The sequence below is a fragment of the Andrena cerasifolii genome, chromosome 15 (assembly GCF_050908995.1).
Source record: "Andrena cerasifolii isolate SP2316 chromosome 15, iyAndCera1_principal, whole genome shotgun sequence".
Lineage (NCBI taxonomy): Eukaryota > Metazoa > Arthropoda > Insecta > Hymenoptera > Andrenidae > Andrena > Andrena cerasifolii.
This window is the reverse complement of record NC_135132.1, coordinates 991,587-1,005,312: the sequence shown is the minus strand read 5'-3', so window position 1 is coordinate 1,005,312 and position 13,726 is coordinate 991,587. Positions and strand designations below refer to the sequence as shown.

The window sequence follows — 13,726 nt, the reverse complement described above, 5'->3', positions numbered from 1 at the left end:
AGTTTAAATAACAACACAATGGGCTGGTGAATCTAGGGCACAGTGTAAAGAAATTTGAGCAGAGAGAAAAGAAAATTCGACATTGTATCACGTTTGCTCTCATTATGATTAGGAAAATGTTATCAATATTTGAAAAAAAAATGTTTATGCAGAAAAAACTAAAAGTAAAAAAAGTTAAGCCCTTATTGTTATTGAAAAATTGTTATGTATCTGCAGGGTTGCCAGCAACATTATGCAGGACCACTTATTTAGCGGAGAGGAACACCCACAGGAGTGGTGGTAATGTGTGCGGCAGCAACGTCTTCACGCATGCGTTACCACCACTCCTGTAGGTGTTTCCCTTCCGCTAAATAAGTGGTCCTGCATAATGTTGCTGGCAACGCTGTGTATCTGTGTTAGCAGACCGAGGCACTGGCTTTATTTCTCGGCTGCTATGACCCCCGTTCTATCCTTCTCTTTTACGAACCATCGACAGCGACAAAATAACCGCGAGCCACCGCGAGCATCGGAGAATACTGTTCGCTGAATACCTATACCTACTTACATCGTACAAATTAAATTTCGAACCGAGGTTCGATGCGACAGAATTTACTGAATACGTGTAACACTCTCTCCTTTTTAATCTTTTATTACTTACGAATTACCATTTGGGATTTTGGTGAAACTGGTATATGTCTTTAGTGATATATAGTCTTAAGTGATATATGTATGTCATAGGTTTTTAAAAATTTTCACAATTGTGGAAATGGACTTTTTTTCATTAAATTATAACTGTTGAACTAAGAAACAGATAAGAATGAGCTTTTGGGTGCTTACAGTGGGGAAATAAGAGTACCTAATAACAAATACGACACTTAAAAAAAAAAAAATTTTAGACCATTTATTTTGAAATTGTTCTCAACAAATGCAATTTTATACTACCAGGACACTATTTAAAAATTTGAAAAAAATGAGGATATAGGGCTACTTGTGCTCTTTACGGACACGTTTTTAGAAACGCGGAGACTTTAAAATTGGTCGCATGCAAATTAATTGAATGTGACGCCGCGTCGCTCAGCACCGGCTCGTCTGGCTGAGCCGTGCGTACTACAATATGGAACTATCTATTTCTTTACTTCCTAACCTTGCGTGGCCTTGAAAGTCATTGTATACCATATGGTTGAATTTGTCGAGCCGGTGCTGGGCGACACAGCGTCACATTCGGCTAATTTTCATTTGGCCAATTTTAAAGTGTCCGTATTTCTCAAAACGGGTCCGTAAAAGAGACAAATAGGACTATACCCTTACTTTTTCAAATTTTTAAATAGTGCCCCGCTATTAAATTATGGCATTTGTTTAGAACAATTGCAAAATAAATTTTTAAAATTTTTTTTGCGTGAAATAATTTTTATTTGGTACTCTTATGTCTTCACTGTAAACACCCAAAGGCTCATTTTGATCAGTTTGTTAGTTCAACAGTTATAATTTTTTGAAAAAAGTTAACATTATATTTCAAAGAGCTGTAAGATCCACAATTTTTGACATTTTGAAAAATCCGTCGAGATATGCCTATATATCCCTAAAGACTACAACATATCCAAGTTTCATCTAAATCTGAAATGTTACTCCGAAAAGTGTCCGATTTCGCATGGAATGGCCCATGTATTTCACTGGGCTCAGAAATATCATTTCAACTACCACAAATGCAGGGTGGAGGAGGTACCCCTTCCATGACGCCGACCGGACTACTGAAAATGCGCAGGCTGAATGCGCGTGATTATTATATGACTGGCTCCTCAAGGTGACAGGAAATATAACGTATGTATATGCTATATGACAATAAATGTTTAGTGGCTATTTCGTTCTTTTACGCTACATTTGTGAACCTTTTATCATCCTTCCAAAACATTATTATTACGCCGCAATAGTATCTTTAGGAAATCGGGTATAGCATATAGGTTATATTTTCTGTCACTTCGAGAAGCCGACCACATAATTACCACGCGCATCCAGCCTGCGCATTTCCAGAAGCGGATTTACTGTCCTCGAAGTGACAGAAAATATAACCTAATTGCTATACTGGATTTCCAAAAGATGCTGTTACTGCGTAATAATAATGTTTTGGGAGGATGCTAAAAAGTTCACAAATGTTTCGTAAAAGAACGAAACAGCCACTAAACATTTGTTGTCATATAGCTTATAGTCAGGTTATATTTTCTGTCATTTCGAGGAGCCGACCACATAATAATCACGCGCATCCAGCTAGCGCATTTTCACTAGTCCAATTCAACATCCAACAAATTTTATATATAATGTTTGTTCATAACTGCTTTCTGCATAGGGCGTGTAATAAGTGTATTTCATGTTTTGTTTCGATGCTTTACTAATAAAAAAATGTCTAAACTAACAAACTTCATTTTCTGGGGACATCTCCTCATCTATTTTTCCTTTTCACTTATAATTCCTTACTGCTAACGTAGAATATTGTAGCATAAGCACATTTCAAGTAATTAAAATGTACAATGAATTTTCTACGTTTGTAGTACCAGCCGACTATCCGTTTAAATTTTTATAAGTACAACGCAACAGTTGAGAATTTATTTCCTTATTCAGAATAAAATACGGAAATAGCAAACAGTTCCCTCTCGCGTGCACCAGGTAGCGGCGTATCTATGGGTAATACCATTTCAGTGCAGAAAAAACCTGCTGTAATACCGACCTGCCAAATCGGCCAGGTCACGTGACGTGTCTACCCCCTTAAGTTGCCGCCTAGATTCATAGACGTGACTTAAGATAATCTTAAGGTCATGCTTAAGTATTTGCTTGAGGAAGATCTTGTTCAAATAAGTAAATGCTTGTATGACGACACATGTTCTGAAGACCATCTCAAGCATTTGCTCAAGATGCCGCCTAGATTCATAGACGCGACTTAAGCAATTGCTTATTCTAAGCAAATGCTTAAGCTCATCTTAAGCAACGTCTATGAATTCCTGATGTTTTAAGTGTAATAGGATCGTCTTCCAGAAGATGATCTTAAGCATTTGCTTAAGAAATGTTTATGAATACCGTCCTTAGATACATATTGTGTCTGGATCTAAGAATTCTCCGAATTATGTCGTGTTTGGTTTAATTTTCACCAGAAAGATCTCGCTAAAAACGTTGCAAATATTCTGATTAAGTTAAAAAAAAGTTATACAAATTTTATTCGTGCTTATCACACATATGTACTATATTTTTGGAGTATGTACCTGTCAGTGGATGGTCATAGAGGGCCGCCTGTTTACGAGCAGCCCCACTATTGATATGGATAGCAAGGCCCAAGTTTCATCGGTTTAAAAGGAACAAGAACGAGATAACAGTCGATGTTCATCCCAAATGTTCCACTCTGCTGAATCACCGTATTTTGTTCGCGAACGCCTCCTCTCCACGTTTACCGTGACCATCCGGACGATTTCACGTCTTAAGTACTGCGGTTTGCAAAAATGTTGACGAGCAGAAACTTGGTGGTCCGATCGAGTGTATCGTCATAGGCCCACGGTTCTCTAACACAGTGGTAGAGGTAAGGCACACGTATTGTCGCTATTGGCCGACGCGTCACGTCAACGAATCGGTCAGCAGCACCGCGTGACGAAGAGACGAAGGATGCAGCATGTGCCGCTAAGAACATACGAGTGGGAAATTGGGAAGTTCCGCGGCAGAGAGTAGGGCGGCGCGAGTGAGGTAGCCCCCTTGCTCCGCTCAGCATCCGGCCGTCAACATTTTTGCAAACCACAGTAGTAGGGTCATTTGTTAGCGAAAACTGTTATTTCGCGTTCACACCGAGGCGAACAACGTTCGCGTTAGACCAATTTCACCCTCTTAGACTGAATTTGGGCAACAAACAAAATTGCGTTGAACTCAGGAGGACACCCCTTACATATCCACAGTTTCATAACTTTTTGAATTTTCGGGGTCGGAATCTTACCTTGTCAAAAGTATGAGAGTTGAAAGTTTAAAGCGCCATACATGAAAATGGCTACTCCTACGATAAAAACACATATAACCTTTTTGTAGACAATTTCCTAAGCTACAAATTCCATAATAACTATTTTTTCCGTAGAACTAGTAGATAATAAGATATTCGTGAAAAACTGTTTTCTTTTTACATTCAACCCTGTGTAAAATTGTTAGCAGATATCGGATCAATGGAGACTTTTGACATATTGTTTAAAACGGCGAAATAAAGACCCATACCAAAATGTAGCTTGCTGGGAATTATTCCTCAGACGAATCGTAATTTCACTGGACCACGTAGCGAGAAAATAAAACAGTCGGATGGGTAGGTCTTTCTCAATTATCCCGGGCCGGAGGTTTTTCGTTTATCCTGGGAACACTGTACAGAATGTTTGACCTAACTTTATCATCTGAATCATTTCTGCTATATTTAAAATTTCATAAAAATGTTGCCCAAAAAAGTTACATAGTTTTGTGGGGGGCTGCGCACACTAACAATAGTTTTATTCCGTTGGAATGACTTAAGTTAAGGGGACATTCTACAGTCTCGGCCGAAAATTCGGCCACTTTTCGGTGATGGTTTTTATAATGAAATAAACACTTAACGTTTTCCAATTTTGGGGGTATATTCTACCACTCTTGAGTTACAAGAAAAAATCTTTGTTGTTTGTTTATTTAATTTATTTATATAAATATTTAGCAGTGAACTTGGCGAATTCGCGTCTTCAGAATTTGACCTCTTGCTGACGGTTGCAATTTCGGACGACTGGATCATGGTAAATAAAAAAACCTAACATATTTTTAATTTGCAACGGTATGACTATCCCGTTTACCACGAATATGTTAACTTTTTTATATCGATTAAATAGTTTGAAATTTCGAACCCCAAACGTTCGAAAACGTTAAGTGTTTATTTCATTATAAGAACCATCACCGAAATGTGGCCGAGTTTTTGGCCGAGACTGTAGAATGTTCCCTTAATAAAACACGAAGGTCAACTCTGTTTTTTAAATGGAATGCTATATTTTATTTGTTGGTACCTGGTAGTAACTTTAAAGACGAATTCAACGACTTTGAACAATATATCCTTCAAGGTGAGAAAAGGTCCTTTAAAAAACTTTAAAGAAACAAAGATTCACCTTATTAATCCCTACCAACAGAATAAAACTATTGCTACTATACACTGGTCCCCACAAAATGATTCAACTTTTCTAGGAAACATTTTTATGAAATTTTAAATATCGCAGAAATATTTCACTTCATAAAGTTAGGTGAAAATGCGGGGGGTATAACCGCATGAAACCCTCAACTGCGGGGTGTCAACCTCCATTCGCTACGCTCGGCCGATGTTTCATACCTGTTTCTGAAAAACTAAATTCTTTATCTTTATCGTATTGATATGGAAGTGACACCAATGGATTCCTTATGTTTTTTCCGATGAAAATCATATCACATGTCATATATGTAAACCGAACTATTTTTAACGAAGGTATTTTCCTTCATTATGGTCCGAATTACTTCGTTCTTCGTGTTATTTTCATCGGAGAAACATAAGGATTCGATTGGCGTCGTTTTTGCAACGATCTCATGAGAAATGCGGAATTTGAGACTTCTCACTTCTTAATAGGCACTTCAACTCCTTCGAGGGTCGAAAATCATAACCCTCGGTGAGGCGTCGCGGGATGTTCTTTTCGCTACGGGGTGCCGGGCAACATCTCTTTGAGGAGCATCGCGAGAAAAATACCCTGTATTCTTTAGCCGAGTGTTTCAACCGTGGAACGAACTGTACAAAAGTCACCTAGCAGCCCGGTCTGCTCGAAAACATCTAATTAATTTGAAACAGTATTTCGCTAAACATTGCGCCACTCAAAGTTTTAATATAATTTAAACCTACATATAATATGCCCTAAATAATAAATTATTTTAATTACCAGAAATAAATTTATACATACAGGATCTTTAACAATGACGCTGGTAACCAGTGGTGCTAAAATACTGCAAATATTTGCTGCTGTATTTGTAATACCCATTAAAGTGCCAGCAAAGTTTGGACTGAGATCCATGTGATTTACGTTGTGACCACAGTAAATGGCAATATTACTAGCAACAGCGAGTACCAAAAGTGCTACTGCTATTTTAGTGTGCTCTTTATCAACATATCCTAGAGCAATTAGTGCAGCTGCTGGAATCCACTGGCCAATCGTGTTGCAAACTTTCCTCGACGTTTGAATCGTAAAGATATTCCGTTTGATGAGAAGATCTGAGTAATAACTGATCGGGAAACTGATAATCCATGCCGTTAGGTACGGTAGCGAAGTCAGCATACCGTTCTGATAAAAAAAAAATGAATTAGATAGAAGGTTCAATACAGAAGGGTTGCTCTAAGAAACTGTTAAGTACATAATATTTTTTAATCCAGCCTTTTATGAGAAATAGCTATAAATAATAAATATAATTTATAGTATTTATTACTTTCTAAGCAGGCTTGAAACAAAGATCGAAATTACGATTCTTGCTTAATAGATAAAATAGTTAAAAAAGTTAAGATAAATAGTTAAAATATAAAAATAGTAAAATATATAAATAGTTAAGTATTAATTATCTCCAATAGCTGAAAACTTAAGGTACAATTTGTGCATAATAGGGTACACCTCTCCGGTTTTGATGAAATATATTGTAAACCTCAACATTCTGAACAACTTTTACTTATACATTACAAATTATAACTTAATTCACTGTGGAAGCAAACAGATGGATCCTTTAAGACTTAAAAACTGTTATTAACTCAAATTCTCAAAATTGGGACTTACGCCGCTATGATTCCCAGCCCTGCATATAGTGAAGGAGTTTTTAACTTCAAAATCAATGACAACGTTGGAGCGCCCTCCGTATTCGCCTGATTTATCTTCTTGTGGCATTCTTTCGTTTTCTCGAGTACATATTCGCGAAAAATTGCTGTAACTATTGCAATGAATTCTGCGTATCCTTAAGGCTGCCGTTCTAATGGAACGGCAGCCTTTACGCGTCCGCAGCAACGTATATATACGTCAGCATCGGACAGCCGCTTATCTACTGTTTGTATAAATACATTGCGATGGTCACAAGTCGAAAACAAAGCAAATGATGAAGCTAACGAAATTTTCGAGATATTAAACAAAATTTCTGATCGGTAGTTTGTTGGGGTGAGGGTAAAAAGATAAAAACATGTGTTTCAGAAACATACTCTAGAAGTACTAGTTGCTGGTTCAAATCCTCACGCGCATCAATTTATGAAACACATTTTTTATCGTAAATCTCTCAAAATTTGGCGGCCCCTCTAAACTAATCTAACTTGCTTCGCCGTTAAACCGTCTAACCCAAATCAACTACCGACCACAGTTTTTTGCAAATATCTTGAAAACTAAACTGAACGACGGTAACATGTAGGGTGACCGTACCTAATATCACCCATGTTCCTAATATCGCCAGTCGCTATATCTCGCAAAGTAAGCACTAAAACTTATCGGTTATGCATTGAATTAATACCTAAACATATGTACGAAGACATACTGTAATTTCAGCGTCATGTGATCAAGAATTACAGAAAGGGAAATATTTTAGTGAATCTTAATAGTGTAAAAATGTATTGGACTGCCACAATTTTACATGACATTCGGAGAAGGTAAGTCTAATAATTCTATGAATGCAAGAATATCTACTAGAAATACCTAATTAATGATCTACTTAAGGAATGAAATCGATTCAAATAATTTTCGCAATGAAAATAGCGTTTTTCTTTTAGCAGTGTGCGTGTTTTCAATACCGCCTACCGCAGAACAATGATTTCGATGGAATGTTTGTTACATATGGGGTCACGAAATTTGCGGAGCAACCGAAATAAACTTTATTTGTCCAATATGTACATCCGAACGTAAAAAATAAAATATTTTAAAAATCCTATTTCTATAATTTTTTAATAAAAATAAAATTAATGATTGTTAAAAAAACATTTATAGAGCAATAAGTAATACAAGCACATATGGAAATGACTTTAAAAACTCATATATACATAAATTAATCAATATTTCTTGAGTAGGCGATATAAGGTACAGTTTTTTCAGGACCGGATTTTACATGTCTTACGTGTTTTAATTCCTAATTAAAAATTTGTAGGTTCTACGATTCTAACTTAGGCTACGTAAAAGGTGAATAATTTCTGTTTACTTTGAAACGAATTGCATGGAAAATATCAATTATTATTCAATTGACAGCGATTTAAATTTTGCTAGGCAATATTAGGTACTGCCACCCTATGGGAAAAGTGGTTCAGAATGTTAACTTTGACAACATATTTCAAGGTCATCGGAAATTGCCATTTTGTAAATAATTACCAGAATAAGACCAGGCATCGGTGGTCATATGGTGGCTCAGTTCTTTCAGTTTACACAACACGAAAACAATCGATTTTAGGCGAAAATAGCCTCAAATACTTAAGCATCTTTTGATTTACGTGATCTTTGTTCATATAACACTTTTTACTTCTTTTGTGTGTAAATTCAGTCCCAAGTATTGGCATTTATTTATGTATAGTATACATACATATATTTATACGGTATACATAATTTACTACTTACGTCTTTGATATCAAAGCCCAAGGCGGAAGCCATGTAGGAGGGAATTTTGGTTAGAAGCAACCAAAAGCCCCAGTTATGAGCAGATTGTGTCAGTAACAGTGCCCACATTGGAAGACTAGTTAACATTGCTATCCACGGTGTTGGCAATTTCTAAGAAATAATCATTTCGATATTATAATATAATAATAATGCATCCCATATGTTTCTTTTTAGGTACATATTAAAGAACAACCATTTAGAATAAAAGGATTTCATCATTCTATTGCTCCTGATGCAGAATATAACGATATAATAAGCATTAAGGGGGTATTTTAGTGTAAATGCCCATTTTTCAACACCATCTTCGGGAATTTATTTAACAAAAACTATAAGCTTATACTATCTGGTGTTTTGCCTGAATATTAAGGCTGCCGTCTCATTTTTGTTATGGTCCGAATTGATCGAAGTAAATAAACGGACCCTAATGAAACTACTAGGGTCGATAAAATGAACTCGTACAGAGGTGACATTGTGAGGTACTCTGTGTAGACGAATTTTTGACGCATAGTTACCACATCTTCTGTTCTCTCTGTCCATTGAGTTCTAAACATACTGTAGCGGTTGTTTGTTACTTCGCCTCCATATTGGAGACGCGACTTTTCCGTAGCTTTGTGTACGCTTGGGTTTTCCCCCGTGGGCCTGGGTGAGTCAGGCTATGGCCACGTAGGCATCTGGCAGCCAGGCTCGCCCAGGTCAGGGTTTTTCCAGCGCGGGGACGCGCTTTTCGCGCCAAAATTTGCCGCGCGTTTTCGGCGTCGCTTGAGGGACGCGTCCCTCTGAAAGGGCTGTATAAATAGCCTCCAGAGGTGACGCGCGCCCTCACTCACTCCGTGGAACTGCCTTTAGTGGCATCGACTCGCGCTGTTTAGAATAATAAATTGTTACTACACTGATTCGCAGAGCATCACCTTTTCTCGCGTATTAAAAGGAGTGTGGTGAAAGAGACCGTAGTCATCATTATTCCATTCACCCCTCAAAGTGGTGACCCCGACGTGATTTGACGCGAAGGTGATAGTGCTGCAATTTCGTGCTTGTGTGAAAAACTTTGTACTTCAAAGACTGTGTTAGACATTTAGCGCCATGGCTCAAAATAGTGAAACTGACGGAGCGTCCTTGTTTCCCGCGAATGCGACAAATCGAGTAGGGATCCGAGTCCCAGAATTTACGCCGAGCGACCCAGAACTATGGTTCTGTATTATGGAAAGGAATTTCCTCTCGGCTGGGATCGTCTCCGACGCGATAAAGTCAAGTTATGTTACCGGAGCGTTAGGACCGCGTTACATGACGGAAGTGCGGGACGTGTTATTAGATCCACCGGAGACGGGTCTATACGAAAAATTGAAAGCCGAATTGATTAGTCGCGTGTGCGTATCACAAGAGCAGAAGATCCGTCAGTTGCTCGAGCGTGAGGAAATGGGGGATCGTAAACCCTCACAATTCCTGCGACATTTACGAAGCTTGGCGGGGACGTACGTTTCGGTGCCTTTGTTGAGGACGCTATGGTTGGGACGTTTCCCCACTAGTGTTCAAGCTATCTTAGCAACGCAAAAGGACACGTTGCTGGATAAGACGGCTGAGTTAGCGGACGCCATCTTGGACACCATTCCCGGAAGGCCAGTGGTTGCCGAATCATCGCGTCCTGGTCCGTCGACAAACTCTAGTTCCATGGATATGGTGGCGGAGAGGATGCTGCAACTCCTCGTTTCCCTCCAGGAGGAGACGAAAGTTATGAGAGCCCAGATCGATGAGTTGCGTCATTCCCGGAGGGATGAACCCTTCCGTAGGTACGACCAGGGGCGTTCGCGTCGTCCGCGGAGTTTTTCGAGGCCGCGTTCGAGATCCAGGGAGCACGCAGAAAACGGCATGTGCTGGTACCACGCGAGGTACGCGCATAAGGCTCATCGGTGCATCGAGCCCTGCACGTACAGCCAGGGAAACGCTCGGGGCGGTCGTTGATGTCGGCTAGCGACTCCGGCCCGACATTCCGCCGTCTTTTTGTGCTTGATCGGCGCACTAATACGCAGTTTTTGGTCGACACCGGCGCGGACCTCTGTGTTGTTCCCCGAAAATTTGTGATCAGTCATGGTCCGAAATCGGACTACGAACTTTCCGCGGCAAACGGAACTTTGATCGCGACCTATGGTACAGCGACGATTACGCTGAATCTGGGTCTGCGTCGAGATTTTATTTGGCGATTTGTAGTGGCGGATGTCTCCAAACCAATTATCGGGGCCGATTTTTTGGCGCACTTTGGTCTTCTGGTGGATATTCGCAACCAGAGCCTCATCGATTCGACTACGACCATGCGGTCGAAAGGAACCACGGTTCGGCACGAGGTGGCATTGGTCAAGATGGTGGCAAGCGAGTCCGTCTACCATTCATTGTTGCGGAAATATCCGGATCTTACGAAACCTGGAGGCACACGCCCGTCGAGGTAAATCATAACACGTGTCACCATATTAAAACAACGCCGGGGCCTCCCGTTGCTTGCAAGCCTAGACGACTTGCACCGGATAGGCTCCAATTTGCTAAAAAGGAGTTTGAGACGATGATGCGCTTGGGAATAGCGCGGCCGTCGAAAAGTTGCTGGTCGTCTCCACTGCATTTGGTGCCCAAAGGTTCCGGTGTGGATTTGTGGAGAGCGGTTGGTGATTATCGTGGCGTTAATGCACGTTCCGTACCTGACCGCTACCCCATCCGCCACATTGAAGATTTCGCGCAGTCGTTGAGGGGCAAGAAGATTTTCTCCACGATAGATTTGATGCGCGCTTACAATCAAATCCCAGTGGCGGAAGAAGACATTCCGAAGACAGCGATTACAACACCTTTTGGTTTAATCGAATTCCCATTCATGTCGTTTGGTCTCCGCAATGCTGCCCAGACGTTTCAAAGATTCATCGACGAGGTGTTGCGGGGATTGGACTTTTGTTACGCGTATATTGACGATATTTTAATAGCATCTACGTCAGAGTTGGAACATTTAGAACATTTGAAAATTGTGTTTAACCGGTTGTGTAAATATCACCTAGTTATTAATTCGAGTAAGTGCGTTTTCGGTAAACCAGAGGTTAAATTCCTTGGTTACGTAGTGTCGAAACTGGGGTCGCGTCCGGGAACGGAAAAAGTGGACGTCATTAACAATTTTCCAGAGCCGGTTACAGCAAAGCAGTTGCGGCGGTTCTTGGGCATGTTAAACTTTTATAGGCGTTTCATGCCCAAGGCGGCGCAGGCACAGGCTCCTCTGAACGATCTCCTGGGAAATAATATTAAGGCACCCCGGTCGAATGGACGGCTGAAGCTCGCGACGCGTTCCGCCGGTGCAAGGAGGGTCTTTCGCGGGCCACCTTGTTGGCGCATCCCGAGCCCAATGCAAATGTGACGCTTACTTGCGATGCATCGAGCACCATGGTGGGCGCCGCCTTGCAGTAGCAGATTGGTGATGATTGGGAGCCGTTAGCTTTTTTCTCCACCAAACTGTCGACAACGGAACGGAACTATTCCACGTTTGATCGAGAGTTGTTGGCCATTTATAAAGCGATTAAACATTTCAGACATTTGTTGGAAGGTAGAACTTTCACAATTTTTACTGACCATAAACCACTGATTTTTGCCTTCAATAGTAGCCCAGATAAGCATACTCCGAGGCAAATCAGACATTTGAGTTTTGTGAGCCAATTCACCACCGACATCCGTCATATTGCTGGTCTGGATAATGTGGTAGCTGACGCATTATCTAGGCTTGAAACTCTGGAGAGGACGGTGAACTTTGAAGCGTTAGCGGCATCACAAGCTATGGATCCGGAATTGCAATCATTTTTGCTGAGGGATTCTGGCCTGGCACTGGAGCACGTGTCGATTCCAGGATCATCCAGCCGTATTTGGTGCGACACATCGACTGAGAGGGTGCGGCCTTTCCTGACACGTCCTTTTCGTCAGCTCGTCTTCAATACCCTCCACGGACTGTCTCATTCGGGGATCAAAGCGACGGTTAAATTGATAACGCAGCGTTATGTTTGGCCGTCGTGTAAATCGGATTGTCGGGAATGGACTCGAGCTTTTGTCCCATGCCAGCGGTCAAAAGTCCATAAGCACGTTGTTGCACCTTTGGGATCGTTTCCTCAACCATCGGCGAGATTCGAGCACGTGAACATTGATATTGTAATTCTACCGGTGTCTGAGGGATATCGGTATTGCCTCACGTGCGTTGATCGTTTTACGCGGTGGCCAGAAGCGATTCCGCTATACGATCAGGAGGCAGCCACGGTTGCACGAGCCTTCTTTGAGGGTTGGATCTGCCGATTCGGGACCCCGCTGCGTGTGACCACGGACCAGGGACGGCAGTTTGAGTCGTACCTTTTTAAAGAGCTAAACGCTTTACTAGGCTCGACTCATTTCCATACCACGGCTTACCATCCTGCGGCTAATGGCATGGTGGAAAGGTTCCACCGCCAGTTCAAGGCTGCCATTCGGTGCTACCAAAATGATCGGTGGACGGAGGTTCTTCCGACCATTTTGCTGGGGATCCGCTCAGCCTAGAAGGAAGATCTTTCATCGACTTCGGCGGAGCTGGTGTTTGGCGAGTCATTACGATTGCCGGGCGAATTTTTAGCGCCATCAGCAATTTCCGATACCGCCGTATTTGTTCATGGATTACGTGATCATTTCCGCAATATTGGACCGTCTGCACCGTCTCGGCATGGCACACCCCGCGTTTTTGTCTTTAAAGAACTTGAAACGTGTAAGCGTGTTTTTATAAGGCATGACGCGGCGAAAACTATTTTGCAACAGCCATACGATGGGCCATACGATGTTATTAGTCGTGGTGATAAGACGTTTACAATAGATATTAAGGGTAGACATAAGGTTGTATCAATAAATAGACTTAAGCCAGCGTTCGTTATAGCGGATGATATTCCGATCCAGCTAGATCGCACTCAGATATTGCCTGTTCTACCTGATGCTGCGACACCGCGAAATATGGACACAAGACCACCTGTAGTTCCGCCGGTTATTCGAAACGCGTTACCGTTGGTACCTGCACCGGATTTAACTACGCCGGTACGTTTTGTTACTCGTTTCGGTAGAAGAGTTAAATTTCCGGA

At 41.2% G+C, this 13,726-nt stretch overlaps 1 protein-coding gene across 2 annotated transcripts in view; it reads right to left on the bottom strand.

Moving 5' to 3' along the window:
- LOC143377196 (putative inorganic phosphate cotransporter) overlaps nucleotides 1-13,726 on the bottom strand; it is a 111,035-nt gene that overhangs the window by 8,459 nt on the left and 88,850 nt on the right. The window contains exons 5-6 of one of the 2 annotated variants that reach the window (XM_076828238.1): nucleotides 8,586-8,735; nucleotides 5,925-6,302 (exon numbers count right to left, since the gene is read on the bottom strand). In XM_076828238.1, the coding sequence (XP_076684353.1) occupies nucleotides 5,925-6,302; nucleotides 8,586-8,735 (528 nt within the window). The remainder of the gene's footprint in view (nucleotides 1-5,924; nucleotides 6,303-8,585; nucleotides 8,736-13,726) is intronic. The other variant, XM_076828240.1, reaches the window with a different exon arrangement.